We start from the raw sequence: 12,933 nt of genomic DNA on the forward strand, positions 1-12,933 counted from the left end.
TTGAAAACTGTATTAAAAACAAGTTAAAACTTAGAAGTGAAAACAAATCAGATTAAAATTCAAATGCTAGATGATAGTAATAATAATAATAATAATAACAACAACAACCATCAGCACCAGCCAATTTGAATGTTCAGTTGACTGAGGTTCATGTCTAATGAATAAAAGATAATAATAATAATAAAGTTGGAAGAGACCTTGGAGGTCATCTAGTCCAACCCCCTGCTCAGGCAGGAAACCCTACACCATTTCAGACAAATAGCTGTCCAGTCTCTTCTTAAAAACTTCCTTGATTTACAACAGTTGGTTTAGCGACTGTTCAAAGTTACAATGACGCTGAAAAAAGTGACTTATTTTTTCATATTTACGACCGTTGCAGCAGGCCCGTGGTCACGTGATCAAAATTCAGATGCTTAGCAATTGACTTGTATTTATGACGGTTGCAATGTTCCGGGGTCACGTGATCCCCTTTTGTGACCTCAAGAGAAGCAGAGTCAATGGGGGAAGCCAGATTTGCTTAACGACCATGCTGCTAAGTTAATAACTGCTTCACAATTCTAGGAAGAAAGGCCATAAAAGGGGGCAATATTCATGTTTCGCTTAGCAACGGAAATTTCGGGCTCCGTTGTGGTCGTAAGTTGAGGACTTCCTGTATTATGGTGGGTGGAAAGTGGGAGATGTCCGTGGACAATATTGCTTTCGCCCCCGCCCCCCCCCCGCAAGAGGGACAATGAGCTGGGCTGATGGACTGGGGACCCGGTGAAATTGCCACCTGCTCAAGGGATCACCTCTTGGTCTTCTTTCTTCCTGCAGGGGGGATCCTGCTGCGTACACCAAGGAGTCAGTCCTGAAATCCTGCCAGGTGGCTAACCTCGCCGAAGTCCTCCACTACCACGGGTGCGACTCCAGATCCTGCACGAGATTCGAGCGCCTCAACTGCCTCTTGAACTTGCAGATTCAACACCTCACCAGGAGGTTCGCCGTGTTCCTCACAGGTAGGAACACGTGTTCCCCCCCCCCCCGTTGCCGTCTTCCCCACCCCCCAAAAAAAAGGTAGGAAGAATTTCGACCATGTTGGCCATGCACGCCGCTCCTCTCTTCCGGAACACCCTTCCCTTTGCAGATACAGGCAGTCCTCGACTTAACGAGCGGAACCGAACATTTCCGTCGCTAAGCGAGACACTGGCTACGTGAGCTTTGCCCCAGTTTAGGGCCTTTTTCTCGCCACAGTTGTTGAAGTGAACCCCTGCAGTGGTTTAAGTCCGGCGTACAGTTGTTAAGTGAAGCTGGCTTCCCCTGTTGGTTTTGTTTGACGGAAGGTCCGGGCGAGAGTAAGTTCGTTGTAACTTCAAACGGTCACTAAGCGACCGGCCCCCTCTTAAGTCCATTGTGACTTTGAACGGTGGCTAAGCAACCCAATGTACGTCTAGTTTGATTTATCTAGTTCAGTGGTTCTCAACCTTTTTAATGCTGTGACCCCAACCGGTCGTAAGTCGAGGACTACCCAACCGGTCGTAAGTCGAGGACTTTCCCTGCCCGGGAGCACTGTGCATGCGTGGTGCTGCCCCCTGTGCCAGCTGAGGCATAGCTGGCAAGCGGCAGAGACGGAACAGGCCGACCACCGGCTGGGCCACCAGCTGGCCCAGCCCAAGGGAAGTAAGGCACCCGCCGGGCCCCACACACGCCAGCAACCCTCCCTGCGCCCGCCGGCCTCCCACCTCCCACCCCTGGCCCTCTTTTACTTAGATTGTTAGTAGTTGCTCAGCAGGGAGGGGTGGAAACTTCCAGACAGCTCGCCTTCGCTGCAGACAACTCGCAGCCCCGTTTGCAGAATGGGACTTTTGGCGGGCTCAGCAGGGCAGAGACAGCCTGGACAATTCCTATTGGCTTTTGAAAGCCAATAGAATGAGACTCTATTCAAGAGAGTCTCTTCTATTGGCTTTCAAAAGCCAATAGAATAAAAGGGAGTAGCACAGCTAAGGAAAAGGGGGGAAAAAATGGCGGACTGCGTTGTTTGGCGACCCCCGTGAAATGGTCGTTCGACCCCAAATGGGGTCCCGACCCACAGGTGGAGAACCGCTGATCTAGTTGGATATGGCATCCGATGCCATCCTTGCCTCTTTTCTGGGCTCTCGTGGCCTGTCTGGGCCTGTGATTCCCTTCTGTGAAATGGGTGCAGACCTGGAAGGATGACTTTCCTTGTTCCGTCCAGGAGAGTGACCTCTGCTTTTGCCTTTCAGAAAATGCCAGCACTTGCCGGGAAGCCTTGGAGGACAAAGGGATTCTCCGCCTGGACATCACCGGCTTCATCGCAGCCGCTCCAGAGATGGTGGCGCCCTTCAGAAGCAGCTTCTGGTAAGGAAAGCGGCGGGATCCAGAAAGTGGACAACAAAAAGAAGCATCGATGGCGCATTTTGGAAGTCGACTGAGGATGTTTATTTTATTTTATTACTTTATTATTCTATTTTATTTTATTATTGTATTTTATTTTATTATTGTATTGTGCTATATTATTATTTCATTTTACATTTATTTTATTTTTTTTATTTGATTATTCTATTTTATATTATTTTATTATTGTATTGTGCTATATTATTTTATTTTACATTTATTTTATTTTTTTTATTTGATTATTCTATTTTATATTATTTTATTATTGTATTTTATTTTATTGTATTGTGCTATATTATTTTATTTTACATTTATTTTCTTTTTTTATTTGATTATTCTATTTTGTATTATTTTATTTTAATTCATTGTATTGTGCTTTATTATTATATTTTACATTTATTTGATTTGTTTTATTTTGATAATTTTACATTGTTTTATTTATATTTCATATTTTATTTTACATTATTATATTTTACATTTTATTTTATTGTATTATTTTATATTTGATTTGATTTATATTACTAGTTTATATTAATTTTACATTTTATTTTATTTTTTTATTTTATATTTTATTATTGTATTATGCTATATTATTTTATTTTACAATTATTTGATTTATTTTCTTTTGTTTTCTTTTATATTTTTACATTTTTTTTATTTTGTTTTTATATTTCATATTATTTTATTTTACACTATTTTTTATATTTTATTGTATTATTTTGTATTTGATTTGATTTATTTTATTTATATTACTATTTTATATTAATTTTACATTTTATTTTATTATTTTATTTTATTGTATTGTGTGCTATTTTATTTTACATTTGATTTTTCTTTTGTTTTCTTTTATCATTTTCTTTTACTTTATATTTCATATTATATTTTATTTTACATTTTGTTTTATATTTTATTGTATTATTTTATATTTGATTTATTTTATTTACATTACTATTTTATATTAATTTTACATTTTATTTTATTATTTTATTTTATTGTACTATGCTATATTTTATTTTACATTTATTTGATTTATTTTCTTTTAGTTTTCTTTTATCATTTGCTTTTATTTTATATTTCATATTATATTTTATTTTACATTTTATTTTATATTTTATTGTATTATTTTATATTTGATTTATTTTATTTACATTACTATTTTATATTAATTTTACGTTTTATCGTTTTATTGACTGCCCACCTCATGAAACAACTTTTTAGTGGCAGTTAATCCCCCCCCCACACACACACACAAGAAAGAAACTGGGCAGGAAATAATTTCCTGAGGAGGAAAACTATTAGACAAATTAGTCCTCAACTTACAACATTTTGTATAGTGACTATTCAGTTACAAACACCACTGAAAAAGGTGACTTAGTACCATTTTTCACACTTACGACCACTGCAGCACCTCACGGTCACATGATCGAAATTCGGTTACATTTGGCAAGTGACGCGTATTTACGACGGTCGCGGCGTCCCGGGGGAGCGGGTGTCACGTGACCCCTTTTTTGCGACCATCTGACAAGCAGAGCCAATGGGAGGAAAGCCGGATTAATTTAACAACGGTGTTACCGGCGGAACAATTGCAATGATTCGTTTAACGATGGTGGCAACTCGTAAAATGGGGGCAAAACTCGCTTAACATCCGTCGTCCTCAGCGGTGGAAGTGGGGATCAATGGCGATTGTTATTTGAGGACTATCTCGATGTTTGTTCCAGGTAACCAGGATCGACGCCTTCGGCCTCTTGGCAACCGGCCAGGGATCGCGACGCCAAACCGACTTTTCCCTTCGTTCCCGGAGACCCCGGACTCTCATCCCGCTCACTCCAATTAAGCAGCCACCAATGCCGTTCGAGGTCAAGCAGACGGTCCTCACTTCCCCCGGCCGGTTTTATTTAAGGGCCGGGGCAAGGATTTGGGTGGGGTGGGGGGAAAGGGGGGGCGTTGTTTTATTTAACCACAACGTGGAACCTCAGAAGGAAAATGCGTTTTGTGCTCGTCCGTCTCTCTCTCTCTCTTGCGTAGGAAAGCAAAGGCTGGGAAACCGGGACACTCAATGGTGCAGCTCAGTTCTCTCATAGGAAACATTTAAAAAATCTGCTTACTTGAAGGGTTAGGGATCGGTTGACCTCAGCCCAACACTTCAGACACCAGACACGGTTGGCGCACTCCAAAAGTGTGTGTGTGGTGGGGAGGGGGCGGTTTAAAGTGTTGCACAGGCACTGTGTTAGGCAGGGGTGTCCAATTCCCCAGCCAGTGGACTTCAATTCCCAGAATTCCTCACCCATTGGACTTCCAACTCCCAGAATTCCCCACCCATTGGGCTTCAACTCCCAGAATTCCCCACCCATTGGACTTCCAACTCCCAGAATTCCCCACCCATTGGACTTCCAACTCCCAGAATTCCCCAGCCAGTGGACTTCCAACTCCCAGAATTCCCCAGCCATTGGACTTCCAACTCCCAGAATTCCCCAGCCATTGGACTTCCAACTCCCAGAATTCCTCACCCATTGGACTTCAATTCGCAGAATTCCTCACCCATTGCACTTCCAACTCCCAGAATTTCCTACCCACTGCACTTCCAACTCCCAGAATTCCCCACCCATTGGACCAACCCCCAGAATTCCCCACCCACTGGTCTTCAACTCCCAGAATTCCCCACCCGTTGCACTTGAATTCTGGGAGCCGAAGTCCACCTCTCTTAAATTAAGTCACCCAGTCTGGACACCCCTGGTGCGCTGTGCTCACTTTAACACAACTCCTCTGCAATTGTGCTCCTCCAGGGTGCACGACAACTGTGCTGCCTGCGTCTTGTGGAGTTTTAGGATTCTGGATGTTTTGCAATGATCATTTACCTTTACGAGGGGCGTTTTGCGGGGGGGGGGGGGGAAATGGGGGGAGGAAGAGGGGCGACAAAATAGATAATCAGAGTTAGTAGCACTTGATTTCTCTTGTAGATAGCATGGTTTGTTTGGGTTCTGGAGTTAGGCCTCTCTCTCTCTCTATTAAGAGGTCTGTTCATGGTATTGCAATAATAAAAGGGTTCCCCCCCCCTCATTTGCTGCACTAATAAAAATTAGGCCTTGTAAGTTATCTTCCCCCATCTTTGGGGAACCACACACAAAAAAAGAATTCTTTTGTAACTAATCTTTATAAATAAAGTTGACTTGAAAAGGCTTAGTGGAATTATTCAGGGGGAAGCGGACAATTCCCCAAATAATAATAAAACTCAACGAACTAGAGGCGTAACCACACACCAAGGGCGTTACCAATGGACAATGGGAAAATAATCTAAATTTTATATTATTTCGGCAGTTGGGGATGACCTGTATTTATTAATTTGATTTTTATCCCGGCTTTATAACTTTATAGGTTTGACTCGAGGCGGTGAATGTAAAATCGTATTTTCCTTCCTTCCTGTTTTCCTCAACAACCACCCTGTGAGGTGGGTTGGGCTGAGGCGGACTGGCCCAATTGGGCTTCGTGCTAAGATGGAGCTAGAACTCACAGGCTCCTGATGATTAGGGAACATCCTCAGTGTTAGAAGGGAGTGGAAAGGAGGACGACTCTGGGATCCTGGGTCTCCCCAAGCTGGGTGATTTTCTTGCAAATGTTTCATGACCCAACTAGGGAACAGCATCAGTGGTAGAAGGGAGTGGGGTTTGTGGGGAGGAGGAGACCTGTGGGGTCCTCGGTGCTCTCTGAGCTTGGTGGGTTTTTTGCAGACATTTCATGACCCAGCTAGGGAACATCATCAGTGCTAGAAGGGAGTGGGGGCTGCGAGGAGGATTGTGAGGGTCCTTGGTGCTCTCTGAGCTGGGTGGTTTTCTTGCAGACGTTTCACGACCCAACTAGGGAACATCATCAGTGCTAGAAGGGAGTGGGGTTTGTGGAGAGGAGGAGCTGGAGGAAGGGGCTGTGGGGTCCCTGGTGTTCTCTTGAGCCTGGTGCTTTTCTTGCAGACTTTTCTTGACCCAACTAGGGGACATCATCAGGGTTAGAGGGAGTGGGGTTGTGGAGAGGAGGAGGAAGAACGACTGTGGGGTCCTTGGTGCTCTCTGAACTTGGTGGTTTCCTTGCAGACGTTTCGTGAGCCAACTAGGGAACATCATCAGTGAACTGGTTTTACTTGCACAGCACCGCACCGCACTAATGCAGCACCTTTTCCCCACTCGACCAAACCTCAGCCTCCCTCCACCCAATACCACAAAAAAAAAAAAAACCCAAAAGGTCCCGAAACGCAGGCGACAGCGCGCGCATGCACACACACGCACGCCTTGCCCACACCAGCGTTTTCATGCTTGCACCGGTTTTTTCTTTTTCTTTTTTTTATTAGTAGCACTTTTAAAACACAAACAGAAGCCTCGCGGCGCAGTTGTGTCCCAACAGATGTAAACAAGTTTTGAGAAGCTTAGGAGGACGGGGGAGATTTAAGGAGGGGGGTTTAAACAAAAAAAAATGAACCCAAAAACCGCAAAATTGTCGGGGACTCTTTTTTTAACGAGCTGCCGCTTCAGGAGGGGCAGCTGGAAGGCAGCTTTTGGCAGGCGAGCAGATTCGATGGGAACTTTTGGCTGGCATGAAATGGGATATTTTTATTTTCTTGGGGGGGGGGGAAGAGAGAAAGGCTGATATCAGGGCATGGACCGCCAGGATTTGGGGGGAAAAGATGGTAGTCTGGGGGGGGGCTAAGAGAGACCCTCTGGCTGGTGGTCCTTGTGTCCCATTTTACCCCCATCCCACTCGGGAACCGGCTGGCTTCTCTTTCTTTCTTTCTTTCTTTCTTTCTTTCTTTCTTTCTTTCTTTCTTCTTTCTTTCTTTCTCTTCCTTCCTTTCTTTCTTTCTTTCTTTCTTTCTTTTTCGAAGGGCTGAGAGCGGAGTTAGCAAAAGAGTTAGAGAGAGAGAGTTGTGGGGGTTGTAGCACCTGCCAATCTGAACACCGCAACCTGAAATGGACACATGATTATATCGGAAAAGAGAGGGAGGGAGGGGTTTGGATCAGCGCAGGGTCCTTTCAATCTCCAGAGATATGATTCAGGGAGGGAGGGCAGAGAAAGAGAGAGGGATGGAGGGAAGGAAGGAAGGAGGCAGAGAGGGAAAAAAAAAACAGGGCCTTACAACGGTGAGCTGGGTATGGCGCTCAGCTTAAAAGGTCCTCCGTGCGGGGGGGGGGGGCGCCCCCAGCCAGCGGCCGAGAGCCAGGGAGTGGGGTGGGGTGGGGTATTGAGAGACGTCCTGGCCCCGCTCACTGCTGCTCCTCCTCTCCGTAGATGTCGTTCTTCTTCCGCTTCATCTCTTCGAAGTCGAACTCGGAGCCCATCATCCGCTTGTAAATGTCTTTGATGTCATCGCAGGTGGTCTCAAAGTGGGTGGTGGGGTCGTAGGTGCGGGAGATAAAGATCTGGCCGGAGTGGGGGAAAAAAAGGGCAGAGGGTGCCTGTCACCATCAGAGTTTGGGGGGTTTTTTTCTTTCTTTCCTTTCTTTTTCTCTTTTCTCTCTTCTTTCTGGATCTTCCTTCCCTCATTTCCCTCTTCCCAAATCCTTCCTTCTCTTCCTTCCTGCTTCCCTTCCCCTTCCTTCTTGGCTACCTTTCTCCTTCCTTCTTCCCTCCCTCCCCTCCTTCCCTTTCTTCCTTTCCCTATTCCCAAATCCATCCTTCCAATCTTCTTTCCTCCTTCCTCTCTTCCCAAATCCTTCCTTCCATCCTCTCTTCTTCCCTCCCTCTCTCCTTCCCTTTCCTCCTCCTCTTCAAACACGTTTCTTTTCTTCCTTCCTCCCTTTCCCTCTTCCCAAATCCTTCCTTCCTTCTCTCCTTTTTCCCTTCCTTCCTCTCTTCCCCAATTCTTCCATCCTTTCTCTCATCTTCTTCCCTCTTTCCTTCCCTTCCTTTCCCCCTCTTCACGCACGTTTCTTTTCTTCCTCCCTTTCCCTCTTCCCAAATCCTTCCTTCTCTTCCTTCCTGCTTCCCTTCCCCTTCCTTCTTGGCTACCTTTCTCCTTCCTTCTTCCCTCCCTCCCCTCCTTCCCTTTCTTCCTTTCCCTATTCCCAAATCCTTCCTTCCAATCTTCTTCCCTCCCTTCCTTCCTCTCATCCTTTCTCTCACCTTCTTCCCTCTCTCCTTCCCTTCCTTTCCTCTTCACGCATGTTTCTTTTCTTCCTTCCTCCCTTTCCCTCTTCCCAAATCCTTCCTTCCATCTTTCTCTCTTCTTCCCTTCCTTCCTCTCTTCCCCAATCCTTCCTTCCATCCTTTCTTCTCTCATCTTCTTCCCTCCCTCTCGCCTTCCCTTCCACCCTTCTTGTTCTTTGATTAGGCAATTAAACGTGACAAAGATGAAAAACACGAAGCATTAAATTTAGAAGCAAATGAAATGGAAGGACCAGTGCATAAACGGGGTCCTCCCCCCATAAACAGTCTTGCCCCCCCCCTCTTCATACCAACCTGGCTTTCTCTGCCCAGGTCGGTTGGTGAAAACATGTCGCTGACACTAACAAATCTACGAGGAAGGAGAAAGAGAAGATCAATCCAGGAAGATTCCAGCCAACAGGGCGGTGAGAGCCGACCCAACAACAAAAAAAATAAATAGATCTGGTTTTATTTCAAAGGCACAAACTGTATATATTGGGATTTCTGTCTGATGCCTCTGGTGGGGTGGGAGTTTGGCAAAAAAAACCCAATATCTGGTACATTTTGATCTTGTGGGATTAAGGCAGGGGTGTCCAGCCTTGTAAAACTGGTGGACTTCAACTCCCAGAATTCCTGGCAAACTTGTAAGACTGGCGGACTTCAACTCCCAGAATTCCTGGCAGACTTGTAAGACTGGTGGACTTCAACTCCCAGAATTCCTGGAAGACTTGTAAGACTGGTGGACTTCAACTCCCAGAATTCCTGGCAGACTTGTAAGGCTGGTGGACTTCAACTCCCAGAATTCCTGGCAGACTTGTAAGGCTGGTGGACTTCAACTCTCAGAATTCCTGGCAGACTTGTAAGACTGGTGGACTTCAACTCTCAGAATTCCTGGCAGACTTGTAAGACTGGTGGACTTCAACTCCCAGAATTCCTGGCAGACTTGTAAGACTGGTGGACTTCAACTCCCAGAATTCCTGGCAGACTTGTAAGACTGGTGGACTTCAACTCCCAGAATTCCTGGCAGACTTGTAAGACTGGTGGACTTCAACTCTCAGAATTCCTGGCAGACTTGTAAGACTGGTGGACTTCAACTCCCAGAATTCCTGGCAGACTTGTAAGACTGGTGGACTTCAACTCCCAGAATTCCTGGCAGACTTGTAAGACTGGTGGACTTCAACTCCCAGAATTCCTGGCAGACTTGTAAGACTGGTGGACTTCAACTCCCAGAATTCCTGGCAGATTTGTAAGACTGGTGGACTTCAGCTCCCAGAATTTCTAGCAGACTGGTAGACTTCAACTCCCAGAATTCCTGGCAGACTTGTAAGACTGGTGGACTTCAACTCCCAGAATTCCTGGCAGACTTGTAAGACTGGTGGACTTCAACTCCCAGAATTCCTGGCAGATTTGTAAGACTGGTGGACTTCAACTCCCAGAATTTCTAGCAGACTGGTAGACTTCAACTCCCAGAATTCCTGGCAGACTTGTAAGACTGGTGGACTTCAACTCCCAGAATTGGGTCATGAAGTTGGAAGTCCACCAGTCTTAAAAAGTCTATGGAGATCTTCCATCCTCCACCAGGTTCATGGCTGTCCCAAAGATGCTTTTTTTCTTTAGGAGGACTTCCACTGGACTTCCTTGTTTTTCTTTCTCATCCCAGAAGGATCCTCCCGTTCCTCACCATCCAGTCCGAACGGAAGAACTTCTGGAATGAGAAGTGAAACCTCTTCCAAGAAAAACCAGAAAAGTCCAGCGGCCTGGAAAAGGGTGGGGGGGGGGGGGGAAAGGCATCTTTGGGACCCAAGTCTTAAAGCTGCTACACTGGACATGCCGTGGGGTCTGTCCTCGTCTTCCTCCGCCATGGAGGCCTGAACCTCGGGGGTTTGTCCCCCTCGGCCTATGGACTTCAATTCCCAGAATCCCCCAGGCTGGTATGTGTGTGTGTGTGTGTATGTGTCAGAGTCACCCAACTCAGCCCAAACCCAGTAGGCAGCCTTACTTCTCCTCAATGGGCTCCAGCAGGTCCATGGCGGGCCTGATCTCCTTGTCGGGATTGTTGGTCTCCACGGTGGTGCTCACAATGGCGATGTACTTGCCCTGGGCCGCCACGTTGTGGGCGGACGAGATCATGCAGACGTAGATGTCTTTAAAAATAAAATAAAATAAAATAAAAGACGCAAAAGGTGGCAAAAAAAACCCCACAAACACACACAAAGGCACGGAGACAAAAGCCGCCAAACGGGCACGGCTTCGGCTAGGACAGTGTTTCTCAACCTTGACAATTTTAAGGCATGTGGACTTCAACTCCCAGAATTCCACAGCCAGCATTGCTGGCTGTGGAATTCTGGGAGTTGAAGTCCACATGCCTTAAAATTGTCAAGGTTGAGAAACACTGGGCTAGGAGATTTCTCTCTCTTCCCCCCCCCTCCAGGGGCTGTATTTGCTCCTCCCGCGTCTTACCCGACTTCCGGTTGACTTGGTTCTGGGGAATGATGATCTGGCAGGAGTTGGCGTCGTTGGTGTTCCGGATGGGGTGGTTCAGGATGCAGATGACCCGGATCACCTTGCCCATTTTCTTCACCCGGTCCGGGACGTAGCTGGGGTCGCAGATGAGCTGCTTGCAACGGGCGATCTGCGGCGGGGAGAGGGGAGAGGGGTTTGAGACCACCGAGGGATGGAAAACGGCAGAAGACGTGGGCGGATCTGGGAGAGAACGTGGGTAGCTTGGGATAGGACCATGGGGGGGGGGGTCTTGGGCGCTCTCTGAGCTGGGTGGTTTCCTTGCAGACTTTTCCTGACCCAACTAGTGCTGGGAGGGAGGGAGGGAGGAAAGAAAGAAAGGAGGAAAGAAAGGAGGAAAGAAAGAAAGAAAGGAGGAAAGAAAGAAGGAAGAAAGAAAGAAAGAAAGAAAGAAAGAAAGAAAGAAAGAAAGAAAGAAAGAAAGAAAGAAAGAAAGAAAGAGGACTGTGGGATCCTTGGTGTTCTGAGCTGGATGGTTTCCTTGCAGACTTTTCCTGACCCAACTAGTGCTGGGAGGGAGGGAGGGAGGAAAGAAAGAAAGGAGGAAAGAAAGGAGGAAAGAAAGAAAGAAAGAAAGAAAGAAAGGAGGAAAGAAAGAAGGAAGGAAGGAAGAAAGAAAGAAAGAAAGAAAGAAAGAAAGAAAGAAAGAAAGAAAGAAAGAAAGAAAGAAAGAAAGAAAGAAAGAAAGAAAGAGGACTGTGGGATCCTTGGTGTTCTGAGCTGGATGGTTTCCTTGCAGACGTTTCCTGACCCAACTAGTGCTGGGAGGGAGGGAGGGAGGAAAGAAAGAAAGGAGGAAAGAAAGAAAGAAAAGAAGGAAGGAGGACTGTGGAGTCCTTGGTGTTCTCTGAGCTTGTTTGTTTTCTTGCAGACATTTCCTGACCCAACTAGGTAACATCATCAGTGCTAGGAGTGGGGTTTGCCGGGGGGGGGGCATGGAGGAGGAGGAGGAGGAGAGGAAGGACGGTGGGGTCCTGGGGGCTCTCTGAGCTGGGTGGTTTCCTTGCAGATGTTTCCTGACCCAACTAGTGCTGGGAGGGAGGGAAGGAGGGAGGGAGGGAGGGAGGAAAGGAAGGAAGGAAGGAAGGAAGGAAGGAAGGAAGGAAGGAAGGAAGGAAGGAAGGAAGGAAGGAAGGAAGGAACAAGGACTGTCGGGTCCTAGGTGTTCTCTGAGCTTGGATGTTTTCTTGCAGACGTTTCCTGACTGAACTAGGGAACAGCATCAGTGCTGGAAGGGGGGGGGTTGAGGGGGAGGCACAGAGGAAGAGGAGGAGAGGGATTATGGGTTCCTGAGTGCTCTCTGAGCTTGTTTTCTTGCAGATGTTGCATGGGCCAAACTACGTAACATCATTAGAAGGGAGTGGGGTTTGCAGAGAGGATATGACAAAGGAAGTGGGGTTGTGAAGGGGAGAAGGAAAAGGGGAGGAGGAGGAGGAGTACTCTGGGGTCTTTATTGCTCTCTGAGCTTGCTTGTTTTCTGGCAGACGTTTCATGACCCAAGTAGGTAACATCATCAGTGCTAGAAGGGAGAGGGGTTTGCGAGGAGGAGGAAGACTGTGGGGTCCTTGGTGCTCTCTGAGCTTGGTTGTTTTCTTGGAGACGTTTCCTGACCCAACTGGGTAACATCATCAGTGCTAGAAGGGAGTGAGGAGGAGGAGGAGGAGGAGGACGACTGTGGGGTCCTGGGTGCTTTCTGATCTTGTTTCCTTGCAGACGTTTCATGACCCAGCTAGGGAACATCGTCAGTGCTAGAAGAGAGTGGGGTGTGTGGTGGGCAGGAAGAGGAGTCATCATCTCTGGTGCTCTGTGAACTTTTCTTCCAAACATTTCCTGACCCAACTAGGTGACATCATCAGTGCTAGAAGGGAGTGGGGGGGTCTGTGCTGTTGATACACC

The 12,933-nt window shown here is 46.6% G+C and overlaps 2 protein-coding genes across 3 annotated transcripts in view; one reads left to right on the forward strand and one right to left on the reverse strand.

Moving 5' to 3' along the window:
• Positions 1-4,755, forward strand: part of TASOR2 (transcription activation suppressor family member 2) — a 37,781-nt gene extending 33,026 nt beyond the window's left edge. For both annotated transcript variants that reach the window (XM_039345766.1, XM_039345767.1), the window contains 3 exons: positions 814-995; positions 2,241-2,355; positions 4,110-4,755. In XM_039345766.1, the coding sequence (XP_039201700.1) occupies positions 814-995; positions 2,241-2,355; positions 4,110-4,113 (301 nt within the window). In that variant the 3' untranslated portion in view covers positions 4,114-4,755. The remainder of the gene's footprint in view (positions 1-813; positions 996-2,240; positions 2,356-4,109) is intronic.
• A 1,946-nt stretch (positions 4,756-6,701) lies between these two features.
• The window catches only part of GDI2 (GDP dissociation inhibitor 2), a 35,452-nt gene continuing 29,220 nt past the window's right edge, over positions 6,702-12,933 (reverse strand). Inside the window, exons 8-11 of the mRNA XM_039345768.1 lie at positions 10,978-11,149; positions 10,517-10,661; positions 8,833-8,887; positions 6,702-7,793 (exon numbers count right to left, since the gene is read on the reverse strand). Coding sequence (XP_039201702.1) covers positions 7,638-7,793; positions 8,833-8,887; positions 10,517-10,661; positions 10,978-11,149 — 528 coding nt within the window. The 3' untranslated portion in view covers positions 6,702-7,637. The remainder of the gene's footprint in view (positions 7,794-8,832; positions 8,888-10,516; positions 10,662-10,977; positions 11,150-12,933) is intronic.

Source organism: Crotalus tigris, unplaced genomic scaffold, assembly GCF_016545835.1.
Source record: "Crotalus tigris isolate CLP2741 ecotype Arizona unplaced genomic scaffold, ASM1654583v1 scf7180000017975.10810073628:1450386, whole genome shotgun sequence".
Classification (NCBI taxonomy): Eukaryota; Metazoa; Chordata; class Lepidosauria; order Squamata; family Viperidae; genus Crotalus; species Crotalus tigris.